We start from the raw sequence: 15,935 nt of genomic DNA on the forward strand, positions 1-15,935 counted from the left end.
TCCAAAATATACAAAGAACTCAACAGTAGTAAACCATCAGATTAAAAAAATGGACCAAAGATGTTAACAGACACCTCACTGAAGAAGATATACAAATGGCACACAAGCATATGAAAAGATGCTCCACATCACATGTCATCAGGGAAATGCAACTTAAAACAACAGTGAGATAGTACTACACATCTATTAGAATGGCCAAAATTCGGAACACTGACAACACCAAATGCTGGTGAACATAGGTGGTTCAACAACTCATTGCTGATGAGAATGCAAAATGCAAAATGGTACAGCCACTTTAGAAGATTGTTTAGTGGTGTCTCTTACAACTAAACATACTCTTACCATCCTCTCCAGTAGTCATGCTCCTTGGTATTTACCCAAAGGAGTTGAAAACTTAGGTCCACACAGAAACCTGTACACAAATATTTGTAGCAGCTTTATTCAAAATTGCCAAAACTTGGAAGCAACCAAGATGTTGTTCAGTATGTGAATGGATAAACTGTGGTACATCTAGACAGTGGACAAAATGAGTGATCTAGTTGTGAAAAGACATGGAAGAACCTTAAATGCATAATACTAAGTGAAAGAAGCCAATGTGGAAAGGCTATGTGCTGCATGATTCCAACTATTTAACGTTCTGGAAAAGGCAAAATTATTTGCAAGGCAGCCCTTGTCACCGCTAGACAGCTCTCATTCCTAGGCAGGTCTTTATATTCTGCCAAAACCTCCATGAAACTTCCACCCAACAGTCCCAGTTATGGCCTCTAGAACTACTGATGTCATGGTTTGAACAGAAGATAACTGGTGTATTCTCATATAGGTCTTTTCTGTCACCTAAATGCCTTGTTTCCTGAAATTCCCTCATTGCAGGCTTTCACATTTCTTGATTACCCTTCTTTGAGTGTTCTCTCGCTGCCAGTGACTCCTTTGAAAGACGGATGTCTGAAAATCCCTACATGCCTACAACAGCAGAGCTTTTTGGTGAATGGATATATGACAGCTTATTTATCCAGTGCCCTGTTGATAAACTATTAGTTTGTTTCCTGTCTTCTGCTATTGTGATGCAAAGAAAAATGGTGATGCATTTTATAAATATCTATATAATAACTTCCTAGAAAAGGAACAGTGAGGTAGAAGATTATGCATATCTGAAATTTTATTAAATTTTGACAAATGGCTTTTTTAGAGTTTGTTCCATTTTACCTTCTCACCGGAAGTCTGTGTGAGAATGCCTCTTTTCCCACACGGTCTCCAACACAGTGTGATATTCTAACATTTGTATCTTTTTGAATCTGGCGAGTGAAAAGTGGCATCTCATTTCGATTTTAATTTGGATTTCTCTTCATTTTCAGAGAAGTTGAGTAACTTTTCATGTTTTTAGGAATCCCCCTTTCTCTTTTCTGGAAGCTTTGCAGATCTTTTATCTTTAGTGTTCTAAAAATACATTATTTCATCCTAGTGTGGGGATTTATGGTCATTGATTGTGCTGGGCACTTGAGTGTGCCCTTTTGGTCTGAAAACCTGTGTTTTCAGACCAAAATTTTCTTTGGGTCTAGAAAATTCATCCTGTATTGTTTATATTTCCTCCTTTTTGTTTTCTCTTTTACTGTCTCTGGCACTCCTTTCTTTTCATCTCTTTATTGACTTTTTTTGAGGTGTTTGGTTTTAATTTTTTTAACTCTTTTATTTACCTTTAAAAAAATTGTAATGGTGGATACATGTCTTTATACATTTGTCAAACCCATAGAATGTACAACACCAATAGCAAACCCTAATATAAACTATGGACTTTGAATGATAATGATGTCAGTATAGATTCAGCAGTTGTAACAAATGTGCCACTCTGGTGGAGGATGTTTATCATGGGGGAGTCTGTGTCATGTGTTGGGGTAGAGGATATGTGGAGTATGTCTATACTTTCTGATTAATGTTCCTATGAGCTTAAAACTGCTCTAAAAAATTCTATTTTATTTTTTATTTTTGAGACAGAGTCTCATTCTGTTGCCCAGGCTGGAGTGCAGTGTAACAGTCATGGCTCACTCCAGCCTCAACCTCCCAGGCTCAGGCAATCCTCCAATCTTGGCCTCTCCTGAGTAGCTGAGACTACTCATTTTTTTTGAGACAGAGTCTCACTCTGTTGCCAGGCTGGAGTGCAGTGGTGTGATCATGGCTCACTGCAGCCTCAACCTCCCAGGCTCAAGCAATCCTCCAATCTCAGCCTCTCCTGAGTAGCTGAGACTACTCATTTTTTTTGAGACAGAGTCTCACTCTGTTGCCCAGGCTGGAGCGCAGTGGTGCGATCATGGCTCACTGAAGCCTCAACCTCCCAGGCTCAAGCAGTCCTCCGACCTCGGCCTCCTGAGTAGCTGAGACGACAAGTGTGCGCCACCATGCCCAGCTTATTTTTTTTGGTAGAGACGGGGTTTTGCCATGTTGCCCAGGCTGGTCTCAAACTGCTGGGCTGAAGCAATCTGCCTGCCTTGGCCTCCCAAAGTGCTGGGATTACAGCCATGAGCCACTGAACCCTGCCAAAAAAAAATCTATTTTAAAGAAAAAAAAAATGACAATCATATTTTTAATTTCCAAGCTACCCATTTTTCTCTGATTTGCTCTTTTCCTAACATCCTATTTTTTTTTTGGTCTCATGGATATAATATCATCTTAAATGTCTCTGCAAAAGCTCTCTACAGTTCCTGAAATATCTATCTCATGTGTTGTCATTTTGCTGTTTATCTTAGTCTTGTAGGCTACCAGGGGAGCAACATAAAGCTGATTTAGAGCTCTGAGTAAGTAGGGCAGGCCTGTCAACCAGTGCACTGTTTAGCTTGAGCTGACAGGGAGCCAGCTGTTACATTGGGGAACCCCTAAGTCCTACCAAATGAAGGTTTTTGTTCTAGGGCACCAGTGTTCACAGTATCTGTTCTACTTCTAATTTGTTTAGTTTCTCTCCAATCTTTTGTCTGGGAAGAGTTGAGGGTCCACATTTGGCTGCTAGGCATTCTGTATTAGGGTAGAGGGATTTTGAAGGAAGGTGTCAACTAATCTCTGCAGGACTTTAAATCAGTCCGCTTGTCTTTAGCTTTGTGTCTCAGTCCCATGCTGGCAGAACCAGATGTTACCCACTTTGGACCCTCTTGGTGCTCTGCAAGGCATGTTGGCCCCTCCACACTGCAGTCTCACCTGTGCGACTTGGGGCAGCTCTCTCTGCCACTTGTTACTTACCTTCGCCCTGAAACTCTCTCATCCATCAGTTGTCCCTTCCTGTACTCTATACTATTGTAGATTCATATCTTCATATGCCTTGTAACATTTTCATGCGGTCTCAAAAGGGAGAGAATCACATGTGATCTGTTATCCTCTTTATTCAGAATATCTTGTTTCTTCAACCTGTGTTTTCCACTTGCATCTTTTTTCCCCTTTGAATCTATCTTCAACTCTTTAGTTTATGTATAATAGTAATTGATTTTGGCATGGGCAGTTAGCATTATACCTTTTGTATGCCCATAAGGAGTGACCTGACCAAGGGCTCAGAGCTAATAAGTAGCAGAACAAATAACCCTCTAAATCTTTAGACTTTTCCATTGTATTGTATTATTTCCTCATATCCATTTATTCTGTCTTTTCAAAGTTCTTTGAATTATTCCTGTATTTGTTCTGATTAAAGATTTATTTCACCTCCTAGTTTATTCTCATCAGTTTGAAGTTTATCCTTGAGACTTGTCAATCACACTTTGACAGAATAAAAATTTTACGTAGTTTAATTAGTTGTTGAATAGTATTTTTGATGTTTCTGACAAATCTGCCCTAGTGAGCTCAGTGGATGCAGCTTGAAGCCAACCTTAATGACAGTGAATAGTGACAGAATATTTGCCACAGTCATTTTTGTTTTACTTTGTTGTTTTTCTTTTTTGTTCTGTTTTGATTTTGGTGCTAAACCAAAAAGAAGATTGGAATCAGGATCTAAATTCACCAAGTATTTAGGTTATCTGTACACAAATTTTAGTGATGACTAATATAAGGAAGTTTTAAAAAATGGGTATCTTTAAAAGAAATTTGAAATAATTCCTTACTAACCTGATCCTTTTTAGTTGCTAAGATTATATTTCACAAGGTATATGGTGGTTTGGTGGTTAAATTTTCATTTTAAAGTGGTGATAGTTGCAAATATTCTAAAATAGATGAATTATAATTACTTTCATTCAAATACTGAATGTGAGAGTATATAATCATCTTATTTGTATGTGGTAAGAAAGACTACTATGTATTTTTCTGACAACATTTAATGGTAGTTATGATTATTTCCATTTCTTTGGACTTGTTCACAGAAATATAACTGTGGTTACTTAAGAAAACATGTTCTAGATAAACATAAAGATTATATCCCATCTTTTTTTAAAATAGGAGCAGATGTCTCAAGTATTAGATGCCATGTTTGAAAAATTGGTCAAAGATGGGGAGCATGTAATTGATCAAGGTGACGATGGTGACAACTTTTATGTAATTGATAGGTAAGTTTTGCCCAACCTTACTATTGAAATTTAAAGAACTTTTGTGTAAAATCTCAACCATTATTACGGCAACTGACAGGTTAATATAGGATAGTTGTTATTGCCGCTACTTTTATTACTACATAATAGGCACTGTAAACCTGTTGTGAGTACATGCAGTGAAATCACAGTGGATCATGAAAAGAGACATAGTTTATAGAGGCACTAATGACTTTTGGTTAGTCTAATCTGTAAATGTCAGTCATTTAATGTGAGCATCTTCATTTGCTGAATTCTAATTGAGAGATATTGTGTAGTAGTATTAGTATGTACTAGATGCATTATTACAGTGAGAACAGCAGTATAATATAGCATCTGAGATATTAATTCACAGTAGACCTCAATTGGTATTTCTTAAAAGGTTCTTTTTTTATAAGCAGTGTAAAACATGCTCATGGTTTAAAAAATTCAAAACTGGCGGAGTGTGGTGGCTCAGGCCTGCAATCTCAGCACTTTGGGAAGCCGAGGCCAGTGGATCACTTGAGGTCAAGAGTTCAAGACCAGCCTGATGACCAACATGGTGAAACCCCATCTCTACTAAATACAAAAAAAATTAGCCAGGTGTGGTGGTGCACACCTGTAATCCCAGCTACTTGGGAGGCTGAGACAGGAGAATTGCTTGAACCCGGCAGGTGGAGGTTGCAGTGAGCTGATACTGCACCATTTGCACTACAACCTGGGCAACAAGAGTGAAACTCTGTCTCAAATAATAATAACAATAAATAAATAAAAATAGGAAATGCAAATATTTCACAGGGGCATAAGGTGAAAAGTCTTTCTTCCTACTGCTTTAACATCATCCAGTCCACATAAGTAAGTAGTTTGTGCATCCTTCCAAGAATTGTATATTATTATATTTGTCTTAAAAAAACTCTATAATTATTTAAAGAAGTCTTGCATTTATGTTGAAAATCTGTTTTCAGGAAATTTAAGTTGTGCTTTACCTCATCATAGAGCAATATGCCTTATGCAATAGATGAATCCTGAAATCTAACAGCAGAGCAGCCTGAGCTGAGTCCTTATTTCTTCACTTTTGTAAAACAATGATAAGTGTTCATGAGACAATTGGGATCCCTGACCCCTCCCCTTGTGTGTGTGGAATGCAGGTCCTCTCCCAGCCTGACTTACTGGGTTACGTTTGCTCTCTGGGCTGGGTTGTGTTCACCTCAGAGGTCTTGGTGAAAATGACCTCTTTGGTCTCCTGAAGCCTCATTTCGTTATTTTGGCTCTGTGGGTGGTATCTTTCATGCGCCATTCGCTCATGCTGTTTAAATCAAGAGTTGTCACTGATTCTCCCATTCCCTCATCCCTAATTCCTGGTGACCTGTGGCTGAAGCACTAGCCAGGATTTTAGAATAGAATAAACCAGTTATCTATATGTGAATCAGAGTAATGATTTTTATATCATTAATAGCTTTCATCAGTAAAACACCTCAGAAATGCACCTAAGTGTGTTTAATTGTAGAGGTGTATGAGAAGCCCTAACCCTCTATGATCTTAATCATTTAGTGGGGATTTTTGACTTTCAAAACTGCCTTACATTTGTATATAGTCTATTCCCTTTTCAGTTAGATCCTAGTCACCCATTTGGTAGATGAAAACATGCAGGCCCACAGAAGTGACAGCACTTGGTTCAGATCACCCAAATGACTGGCGTAGAGCCAACTCCACAGCCAGGTCTCCTGCCCTGTTCATGTTCTTTCTGGAGGTTCTTGCCTGCCGGAGGCCTTGCATTATCAGAGAAGAAGTCTGTGTGAAAAAAACAGCCCAAGGTTTTTTGTTTGTTTTTTTTTAAACAGTCTTGCTCTGTTGCCCAGGCTGGAGTGCAGTGGTGCGATCTTGACCCACTGCAACCTCTGCCTCCCAGTTTCAAGCGATTCTCCTGCCTCAGCCTGCGGAGTAGCTGGGACTACAGGTACCCGCCACCACACCCAGCTAATTTTTGTATTTTCAGTAGAGACAAGGTATCACCATGTTGGTCGGGCTGGTCTCAAACTCCTGCCTTCAGGTAATCCGCCTGCCTTGGCTTCCCAAAGTGGTGGGATTATAGGTGTAAGTCAGTGTGCCTGGCCTAGCCTGCGGTATTTTAACAGACTTTAGACTGATGTGATTTCAACTGGACTGATAGCTCATTTTACTTCTCCGCAGCACATTTGGCTTTGTTTTACCCTATTCAAAGTAGCCGAGTGTAGAGAACAGTTTCAGCGCAAAAGTATAAATAGTGTAACTCGAAGAGTTTAATCTGTACAGCATTGCTAGTCTGAAAATCTGAAATTTTCCAAACTCCAAAGCATTTTGAGCGTCAACATGATGGCACAAGTGGAAATTCCACACCTGACCTCGTGATGGTTTACAGTCAAAATGCAGGCACACAACAGCTTATTCAGCATCCCCGAAGGGGTTAGTGTACGAGGTACAGTGACTTTAATCAGAATATAGCATTGTAGGTGGAGACTGCAAGCCTGCCATTGTTTGTGGTTGCTCTTGTTTGGCAGCTGGTGCAGGTATTCTGGGGATGCTACTGTGCTGCTTAGTTGCCCCAAACACATTAGTTTTTACTGTATTAATGGTATGTCGTATTTTTTACTGTTAAGTACTTGTGTGTGAATACAAGTAAAAAATGATGGCTTATTGGTATCATATAAATTCAGAGTCAGGAATGATGGTAATGCTGAACAACCACAGATTGTCCACATGGGTGGTTGAGATAATGACACCTTTGCTTTCTGGTGGTTCAATGTACACAAATTTGGTTTCATGTACAAAATTACTTAAAATATTAAATAAAATTATATTCAGGCTGTGTGTATAAGGTATATATGAAACATAAACTGATTTTGTATTTAGACTTGGGTCTCATTCCCAAGATACCTCATTCTATATATGCAAATATTCTAGAATCTGAAAATATCTAAAATCTATAACACTTCTGGTCCCAAGAATTTTGGATGAGGGAAACTCAACCTGTACTTGAAAAATGATTATCCATGGGACAAATTCTAGTAGTTTCCCTTGAAACAGTCATTCTGTCCGTGAATTACATTGAAAACCAATTCTTTTCTTATTTATTTATTTATTTATTTATTTATTTATTTATTTATTTATTTATTTATTTTTGAGATGGAGTCTTGTTCTTGTTGCCCAGGCTGGAGTGCAGTGGCGTGATCTCAGCTCACTGCACCCTCTGTCCTCCTGGGTTCAGGTGATTCTTCTGCCTCAACCTCCCGAGTAGCTGGGATTACAGGTGACTGCCACCACGCCCGGCTAATTTTTTTGTATTTTTAGTAGAGACGGGGTTTCACCATGTTGGCCAGGCTGGTCTCAAACTCCTGACCTTGTGATCTGCCCACCTCGGCCTCCTAAAGTTCTGGGATTACAGGCATGAGCCACTGTGCCTGGCCATGAAAGCCAATTATTTTCTTCCTTATTAATAATATCTACTGTCTATCATGTTTCTGCTGTTATTGCTTCTTTATTATTAATAATCCTTTTCTTTCTTTTTTGGAGGGGCAGGGAGAGTGTCTCACTTTCTTGCCTAGGCTCGAGTGCAGTGGTGCAGTCACAGCTCACTGCAGCCTTGAACTCCTGGGCCCAAGTGATCCTCTTGCCTCAGCCTTCCAAGTAGCTAGGCGTACAGGCATGTGCCACCATACTTGACTAATTTTTTGGTTTTTTGTAGAGACAGAGTCTTGCTATGTTGCCCAGGCTGGTCTTGAACTCCTGGATTCAAATCCTCCCACCTTGGCCTCCCAAAGCATTGGAATTACAGGCATGAGGTACCAGGCCTGGCCCATAATAATTTTCTAATGTTAAAAGCCACTTTTTTTTTTTTTTTTAGCAGCACATCCCCACTCTTTGTCTTTGTTAGGGTTTAGTCAACAGAATAAAGCCAAAGAATTTTTTCTATCTGCCCTCACAGGTGCAAGCCTTGAAAGCATGTTCTCTGATAAAATACAGTATGTGGAAAGTCAGTCATCCACACAAAGAATGCAGTTTACGTGAATATAGGGTCTGGGTAATATGAAGTGCAGTGACATGCAAACTGAACCTTATTTGCCTAGAAAAAGAACCCCAGTTAAAAGATAAGCACCAAAAAACTATAAAAAGACCAGAGTTAGATATCTAGGCTGAATTTCTACTTTTTAACTTTAGAATGGGGGTTGATCTAAAGTAAAGGGCCAGAGAGTAAATATTTTTGGCTTTGCAGGCCAATATGTTCTCTGTTGTAACTACTCAACTCTGCAGTTGTAGCATAAAACCAGCCATAGATAACACATAAACAAACAAGAGTGTTTATATTGCAGTGAAACTTTATTTACAAAAGCAGATAGCCAGTTTGTGGGCTATAGTTTGCCAACGTCTGCTATAGATTATAAAGGACCCTAGTAAGTTTTGTAGAGTAGTGGCTAACCAAATTGCATAGCTAGATTCTTTTTAAAAAGTTATTTTCTTCTGATCACAAAAGTAATAATATGTTCATGTTACAAACAGAAACTCTTAAATTAGATAGCCAATGTGCCTAGAATCCCTCACTATTCTTATGCTCTTAGATAACTACAGCCAGTGATTTGATAAATGTTTCTTCAGATGATTTTCTTTTTTTAAGGTTAATTTTTTATAGAGATGGGATCTTGCTATGTTGCCCAGGCTGGTCCTGAACTCCTAGGCTCAAGTGATCCTCTTACCTTGGACTTCCAAATTGCTGGAATTACAGGTGTAAGTAAGCCACCACACCCAGCCTCTTCAGATGATTTTTTTTTTTTCTTTTTTTTGAGATGGAGTTTTGCTCTTGTCACCCAGGCTGGAGTGCAGTGGCACAATCTCGGCTCACTGCAACCTCCGTCTCCCAGGTTCAAGTGATTCTCCTGCCTCAGCCTCCCGAGTAGCTGAGATTATGGGATCCCGCCATCACACCCGGCTAATATTTTGTATTTTTAATAGAGACAGGGTTTCACCATGTTGGCCAGGCTGGTCTCAAACTCCTAACCTCAGGTGATCCACCCGCCTCAGCCTCCCAAAGTGCTGTGATTACAGGTGTGAGACCCGGCCTCTCCAGATGGTTTTTTATGCATATACTATTTGGTTGTAGTCTTTAGTTATAGTTTTATCATTCCTTATTCCAAATTTTTATTGTTTAGTCCCATTTTTCCCAGCAGGCACATGGTCTGGAACAGATGGCACAGATTGATTCCCCTTTATTGTCATCGGAGGGGATAACAGGCTGGAAATAAGATTTTTATTTCACAGGGCTCTTTTCTGAAATAATGTTTCATTTTAATGAGATTTTATTTGAATTAACCTCCAATCTACATATGTCCAACAGAGGCACATTTGATATTTATGTGAAATGTGATGGTGTTGGAAGATGTGTTGGTAACTATGATAATCGTGGGAGTTTCGGCGAACTGGCCTTAATGTACAATACACCCAGAGCAGCTACAATCACTGCTACCTCTCCTGGTGCTCTGTGGGGTTTGGTGAGTAAAATACTTATTTGACCTGAATGTTATGATTTGTAGCAATTGCTATGACAGTGTTACAAATTGCCGCATGTAGCATTTTAATTTAAAGATCATCAGTCATCAGGTAATTTATTAAGCAGCCACTGAATGCTGAACTGTAGGGCACTAAGACTGCACTAAGTCAGATCCTGATGTCGTTGCCCCCACTCCTCCAGTCCAGTCAGGAGCTTGGGACCTGGTGGCCCAGGAAAGACACTCAGATTCAGAATGCTCCTGTCTTACCCACTCTTAGAAAATAACCAGCCATACAAACACAGCCTTAAGTACTTTTTCTCAGATAGCTTTCTGAGGTAAGTATTATAATCTGATAAAGTGGTGGCTCCCAGAGTGTGGTCCCCTGAACACTGGCAGCTGTATCACTTGGGAACTTTTTAGAAATGCCCATTCTGGGGCCCCACCCACTGATTCTGACCTACTGCATCAGAAATTCGGAGTCTCAAAAACCAGTATAAAAGGATGCTCTTGGTGCTCTAAATTGATTGGTAACTACTCTGCATTTAAAAGCAGTTGTGTAGGGAAAAAATGCTTGGTGGCTGTGCTCATGTGCCCCACATCAGAATTACCTGGAGTATTTTTTTAAAATCCTCTTACCTAGCCAGGCGCGGTGGCTCAAGCCTGTAATCCCAGCACTTTGGGAGGCCCAGGCGGGCTGATCACGAGGTCAGGAGATCGAGACCACGGTGAAACCCCGTCTCTACTAAAAATACAAAAAATTAGCCGGGCACGGTCGTGGGTGCCTGTAGTCCCAGCTACTCAGGAGGCTGAGGCAGGACAATGGCATGAACCCGGGAGGCGGAGCTTGCAGTGAAGCTGAGATTGCGCCACTGCACTCCAGCCTGGGCGACAGAGCGAGACTCCGTCTCAAAAAAAATCCTCTTACCTAGACCTCACCACAGGCAAATTGATCAGAATCTTCAGCACTGGGACCTGAGCATTAGTACTTTTAAATACATTTCTTAATGTGGTATTCCCGCAAGACTTAAAAGCTGGTTTAAAGATATATTCGGGCAATATTTTCACATATGATAGGATGCAAATTATTAGGCACTACTAAAGCACCTTCTGGAGGATTGTATTTAAGGTAGTGATTCTCAAACTTTAATATGCTTACAAATCACCTGGGAATCCAGTTAAAATGCAGATTCTGATTCAGTGGTTCTGGGGTGAGGCCCATGATTTTTGCATTTCTCATCAGCTCCCAGGAGATGGCAGTACTGCCTGATGTCAGGCCAAACTTTAAACAGCATCGATTTAGGGAAATATTTACAGTATATGTATTTTCTTTTAAAATTGTTGAAAATAGCCCACCCACTAGTTTTGACATGCATTTATTGGGTTATTTCTCTCAAATCCTTTTGTGGAAAGAGAAGAGGTTGAAGTAAATACGAAGTCTGTTAACAGTCTCATTTCCAAGGACTACTGTATATAGCATTACGGAAGTCACACATTATTTAGTCACAGTTCAGCATTTGACTCTGAAGTCAATTCAGCTGATAAAAAATATCTCTTGATCAAAGAGACATTTTACATTTCTTTTAATTGGAACCAGTTATTATATACTTATTTAAAAATGTGATGAGTCACTTTTTTAAGGTTTAGAGGAAAAGCTGAATTGTCTCAGGGAAAAGGAAAGAACTGTCAGTGATTTGAATACCCAAAGCCAGCAAAGAAAAAACTTCAAACCAGGACAGTCCTTCACCCACAGAAGTCTTTGTCTGCCTGTCATTAAAGTGGTGGGATAAATCTAGCATCTGCCATGACCTGTTTTATTCAGGAAGGTTTACTTTTCAAATGTAGTCATTCCAATGGGGTTGCCATTCAGATTCAGATTGTCAGATTGTCACACAGTGAGGAAACTGCCTCCTTGCACATCTTCAGAATAAGATCAACTGTTTTATAGGTTGGCCTCTTTGAATACTGATAGTTTTTAGCCCTTGTAGAAACTTTAATGGGGTATAAAAGACCCAGAATTTCCTAGTGCATGTACTACTTAAGTTCCTAAGATAGGATTAAGCATTTTCAGAGCTTTTTAGTAGTCTATACATGTTATTAAATTTTATAAAAATGGGCAGTTTGTGATAATCCTCCTGACATATAATAGCTTTCTAAAAAAGTTAGAATAATTAACATAATTACTTAGTATTTCAAGCCTACTTTTTAAGGGTGACTTGACTAATTATAATAACTCCTTCTCAGGGAGAGTCGAGTAGAAAATAAATTTTTCTTTTAAGGTCAACAGACTGGAGGTCTGCCTTATAAATACAGGTGTGTAAAGATAAGCAAAAAAAGCCCAAAAGAAAAGTCCATTGCAGAATAGTCTCACTCTGTAAATAATATTTGGTCACTATTGGCCTTAGGGCTAACATGATCTACGTGACTATACTGATGATTTGGAAAGGTGATTTTTGAAATGGCTTCAGGATGAAAGTATTTGAAATTCTGCACTTTATGTCACAGTGGGTGTGAAGAGGTAGGTTACTAATGGAAAATTCTTTCTGAGAGATATAACTGATTATGATTAGTTTCTAAATCATTAAGCTATTTTGAGTCTTCTCTGTTTTGCAATAAACGCTGTCCATACAATGGTGTTATACCTGATTTCCAAACCTGATTACATATCAGAATCACTTTGGGAGCGTTTATGAATTATTGAGCCCTACATGCAGAGATCTTGAGTCATTAAGGTCTGGTGTCTCAGAAATCTTTTTAATACTATAGCTTATTCTGATGCAGAGCCAGGCTTGGAAATAATTTCAATATTTGTGCTAATTATCTTGTAAAATTTTCTTTTAAAAAAAGTATTAGGAGTAAAACAAGTCCAAATTACAGCCAATACCAAATTGGGAAACAAGATGTTTAATTTCCTAGTGTCTTAGTCCTTTCGGGCTGCTATGACAGACTGTTATAGAATGGGTGGCTTAAGCAGCATACATTTATTTCTCATGGTCTGGACGCTGAGAAGTCCAAGATCAAGGCACCGGAAGATTCGGTGTCTGGTGAGGGCTTGTTTTCCTGTTTAACAGACAGCGTCTTCTACTTGTGTTCTCACGTGGTGGAAGGGGCAAGGGAGCTCATTGGGATCTCTTTTATAAGGACATTAATCCCATTCATGAGGGCTCCAGCCTCATGACCTAACCATCTTCCAAAGGCTCCACCACCTAATACTATCCTGGGTGATTAGGATTTCAACACAGGGATTTTAGAGTGATAGAAACATTCAGTTGCAGTCCATCACACCTAGAGACTTTCATCTATACTGGCATTTTTCTCCATTGCACTAGTTCATTTAAATTCAGCCTTATTATGTTGGCATAAGAAAGAATGAATAAGACCTAGTATTTGGTAGCACAATAGGGTGACCATAGTCAATAATAAAATTGTATATTTTAAAATAAATGTAATTGGATTTTTTGTAACTCAAAGGATAGATGCTTGAGGGGGCAGATACCCCATTCTCTATGATGTGCATATTTCATGTTGCATGCCTGTATCAAAACATCTCATGTACCCCATAAATATACACCTACTATGTACCCACAGAAATTAAAAATAAAAGTAAAAAAATTAAAATATTGGCATAGTAATTTATTAAATAATATATCCCAATTTTTACTTTATTAAAATGGTATAATTGTTTATTAATGAATGCCAAGCTAACATAATTATTGAGGCTTTTATTAAAGAATTAAAATATTTTATGAGAAATTATTTAAAATAAAATTTTTAGGAAAATAATGTTTTGAGCTGTATCCTTAAAATTTTTACTAGTTCTTCAACCAAGTTCTGTATCTTTGAGGGCATGATAGTGTAAACAGGAACATTTTAGACTGTGAACATGGTAAACACTGGAATTAGATCTTACTCAAAAACATAGTTGTAGTTTCTCTGTGCCTTCACATTAAATAAAATTTTTTTTTATGAGTACATATTATATGTATATATTTACAGGGTACATAAGCTATTTCGATAACAGCATACAATATATAATGATCACATCAGGGTAAATGGAGTAGCCATCACTTTAAGCATTTATAATTTCTTTGGGCATACCTCCACATTTTTGACAAGAAAATTTTGACATAATGTGGATATGAAAAAGAACGTAGAGTACATAACAGAGTAAAAGAACAGAGTGCTAGTATACAGTTTTAAAAATGCTGTGACAGCGCCTCCTTGTGGGCAGAGCCCAACATATTGGTCAGATTTCTGTTACGTATAAAAAGTCAACAGATGCTTTCTTTAAAAAAAAAAAAAAAAAATGAAAACAGTATTTTATGTGGTTCTGTATTATATTTTGTGCTTGACGAAATAAAAATATGAAATGAGTTGCATTAAAGTATAATGATGTTAATCTTTTATTTCAGAATCTTCAATCATTGTTTCTTGTAGGGAATAAAATAAAACTATTTGTATAGCTTTACCCCCATAAAATTTACCCTTTAACTGTTCTGCCTGTAGGACAGGGTAACCTTCAGGAGAATAATTGTGAAAAACAATGCCAAAAAGAGAAAAATGTATGAAAGCTTTATTGAGTCACTGCCATTCCTTAAATCTTTGGAGGTAAGTATATGTTTATGCTTTTATTTTATTTTGCCTTAAAAGTTTCTGTTTTGCTAGGAATATTTAGTTCTATAGAAAAATTTCTTTGAATAAAAAAAAATCTATCCATGTTTTTATTTGAAAAGATTAAATGGTAGTGCTAATTTTTATAACTCATTGTTTCTTCTGCTATCTATAATTTCATTTGTTTTGTTATTTGAAAGTAATACATTCCTACCCAGCATCTATAGCAAATTTATATGTGGTCTTTATCTGATAGCAGACTTAATATAATCACATAGATGTAGACAAGAGCCACTAGTTGTAACTTTACAGTGAGGCGTTCTCTAGATATAGAATGTCCTCTCTGGCCTCTTCCTCTCAGTCATCTTTGCTGTTTATTCCTCTTTTCTTCTCCTCTTAAAACTGGCATTCCAGGCCTCTGTCCTTGGCCTCTTCTCTTTTCAGGATACACTTATTCACTTGGTGAACATGTTGAATCCCATGGCCTTAAATACAGATGTCCCTTGACTTACTATGGGGTTACCTTACGAATAAACCCATAGTGAGTTGAAAATATCATAAATAGAAAATGTATTTAATACACCTAAACTATGGAATGTTCGAGCTCAGCCTAGCCTACCTGAAACATGCTTAGGACACTCACATCAGCCTACAGCTGGGAACAGTCACCTGGCAGCACAGTGCACTGGAGAGCATGGGTTGTTCACCTCATTGTGGTGAGGCTGGCTGGGCGTTGTGGCTCTCTGCCTGGCATTGTACTGCATATCGCTAGCCTGGGAGAAGATCGAAACTCAAAATTAGAAGTATAGTTTCTATCGCTTTCAAACAACTGTAAGGTTGAAAAATCATTAATCAAGCCATTGTAAGTCAGGGACCATCTGTACTGTCCATATATTGATGCTTCTTAAAATTGATATCACTGGGCAAGTCCCCTCCCTTGAAGGTCAGACTTACTTATCCAACTGCAAATGTAAGATTTCCTCTCAGATGTCTAATAGACATCTCAAACCTAGCATGTCCCAAATCTACTCCTTTTCTCTTTCCCCGCAGATGGCAACATATCCTTCCAGTGTCTCAGGCCAAAAACCTTCGAGTTAGCACTGACTCATGAACCACCATCACCTCTTGCCTGGCTAATTGCAGAGTAATCTTTTAAAATCCCTGGTTGTGGCACTGCTCTATTTAAGCTCCTCCTCACGTGGCCTCTAAGGCTCTGCACAGTCTGTCCCATTCCCCCACCCATTTTCCCCAACCTCATTTCCTACTGCTCCACACTCATCATCTCTCTGTTGACACATCAGCT

The 15,935-nt window shown here is 38.6% G+C and overlaps 1 protein-coding gene across 1 annotated transcript in view; it reads left to right on the plus strand.

Annotated features, from left to right (window-relative positions):
- PRKAR2B (protein kinase cAMP-dependent type II regulatory subunit beta) overlaps positions 1-15,935 on the plus strand; it is a 117,367-nt gene that overhangs the window by 92,037 nt on the left and 9,395 nt on the right. Inside the window, exons 5-7 of the mRNA XM_004046021.4 lie at positions 4,402-4,508; positions 9,871-10,024; positions 14,528-14,629. Coding sequence (XP_004046069.1) covers positions 4,402-4,508; positions 9,871-10,024; positions 14,528-14,629 — 363 coding nt within the window. The remainder of the gene's footprint in view (positions 1-4,401; positions 4,509-9,870; positions 10,025-14,527; positions 14,630-15,935) is intronic.

This window comes from Gorilla gorilla, chromosome 6, assembly GCF_029281585.2.
Source record: "Gorilla gorilla gorilla isolate KB3781 chromosome 6, NHGRI_mGorGor1-v2.1_pri, whole genome shotgun sequence".
Taxonomy (NCBI): domain Eukaryota; kingdom Metazoa; phylum Chordata; class Mammalia; order Primates; family Hominidae; genus Gorilla; species Gorilla gorilla.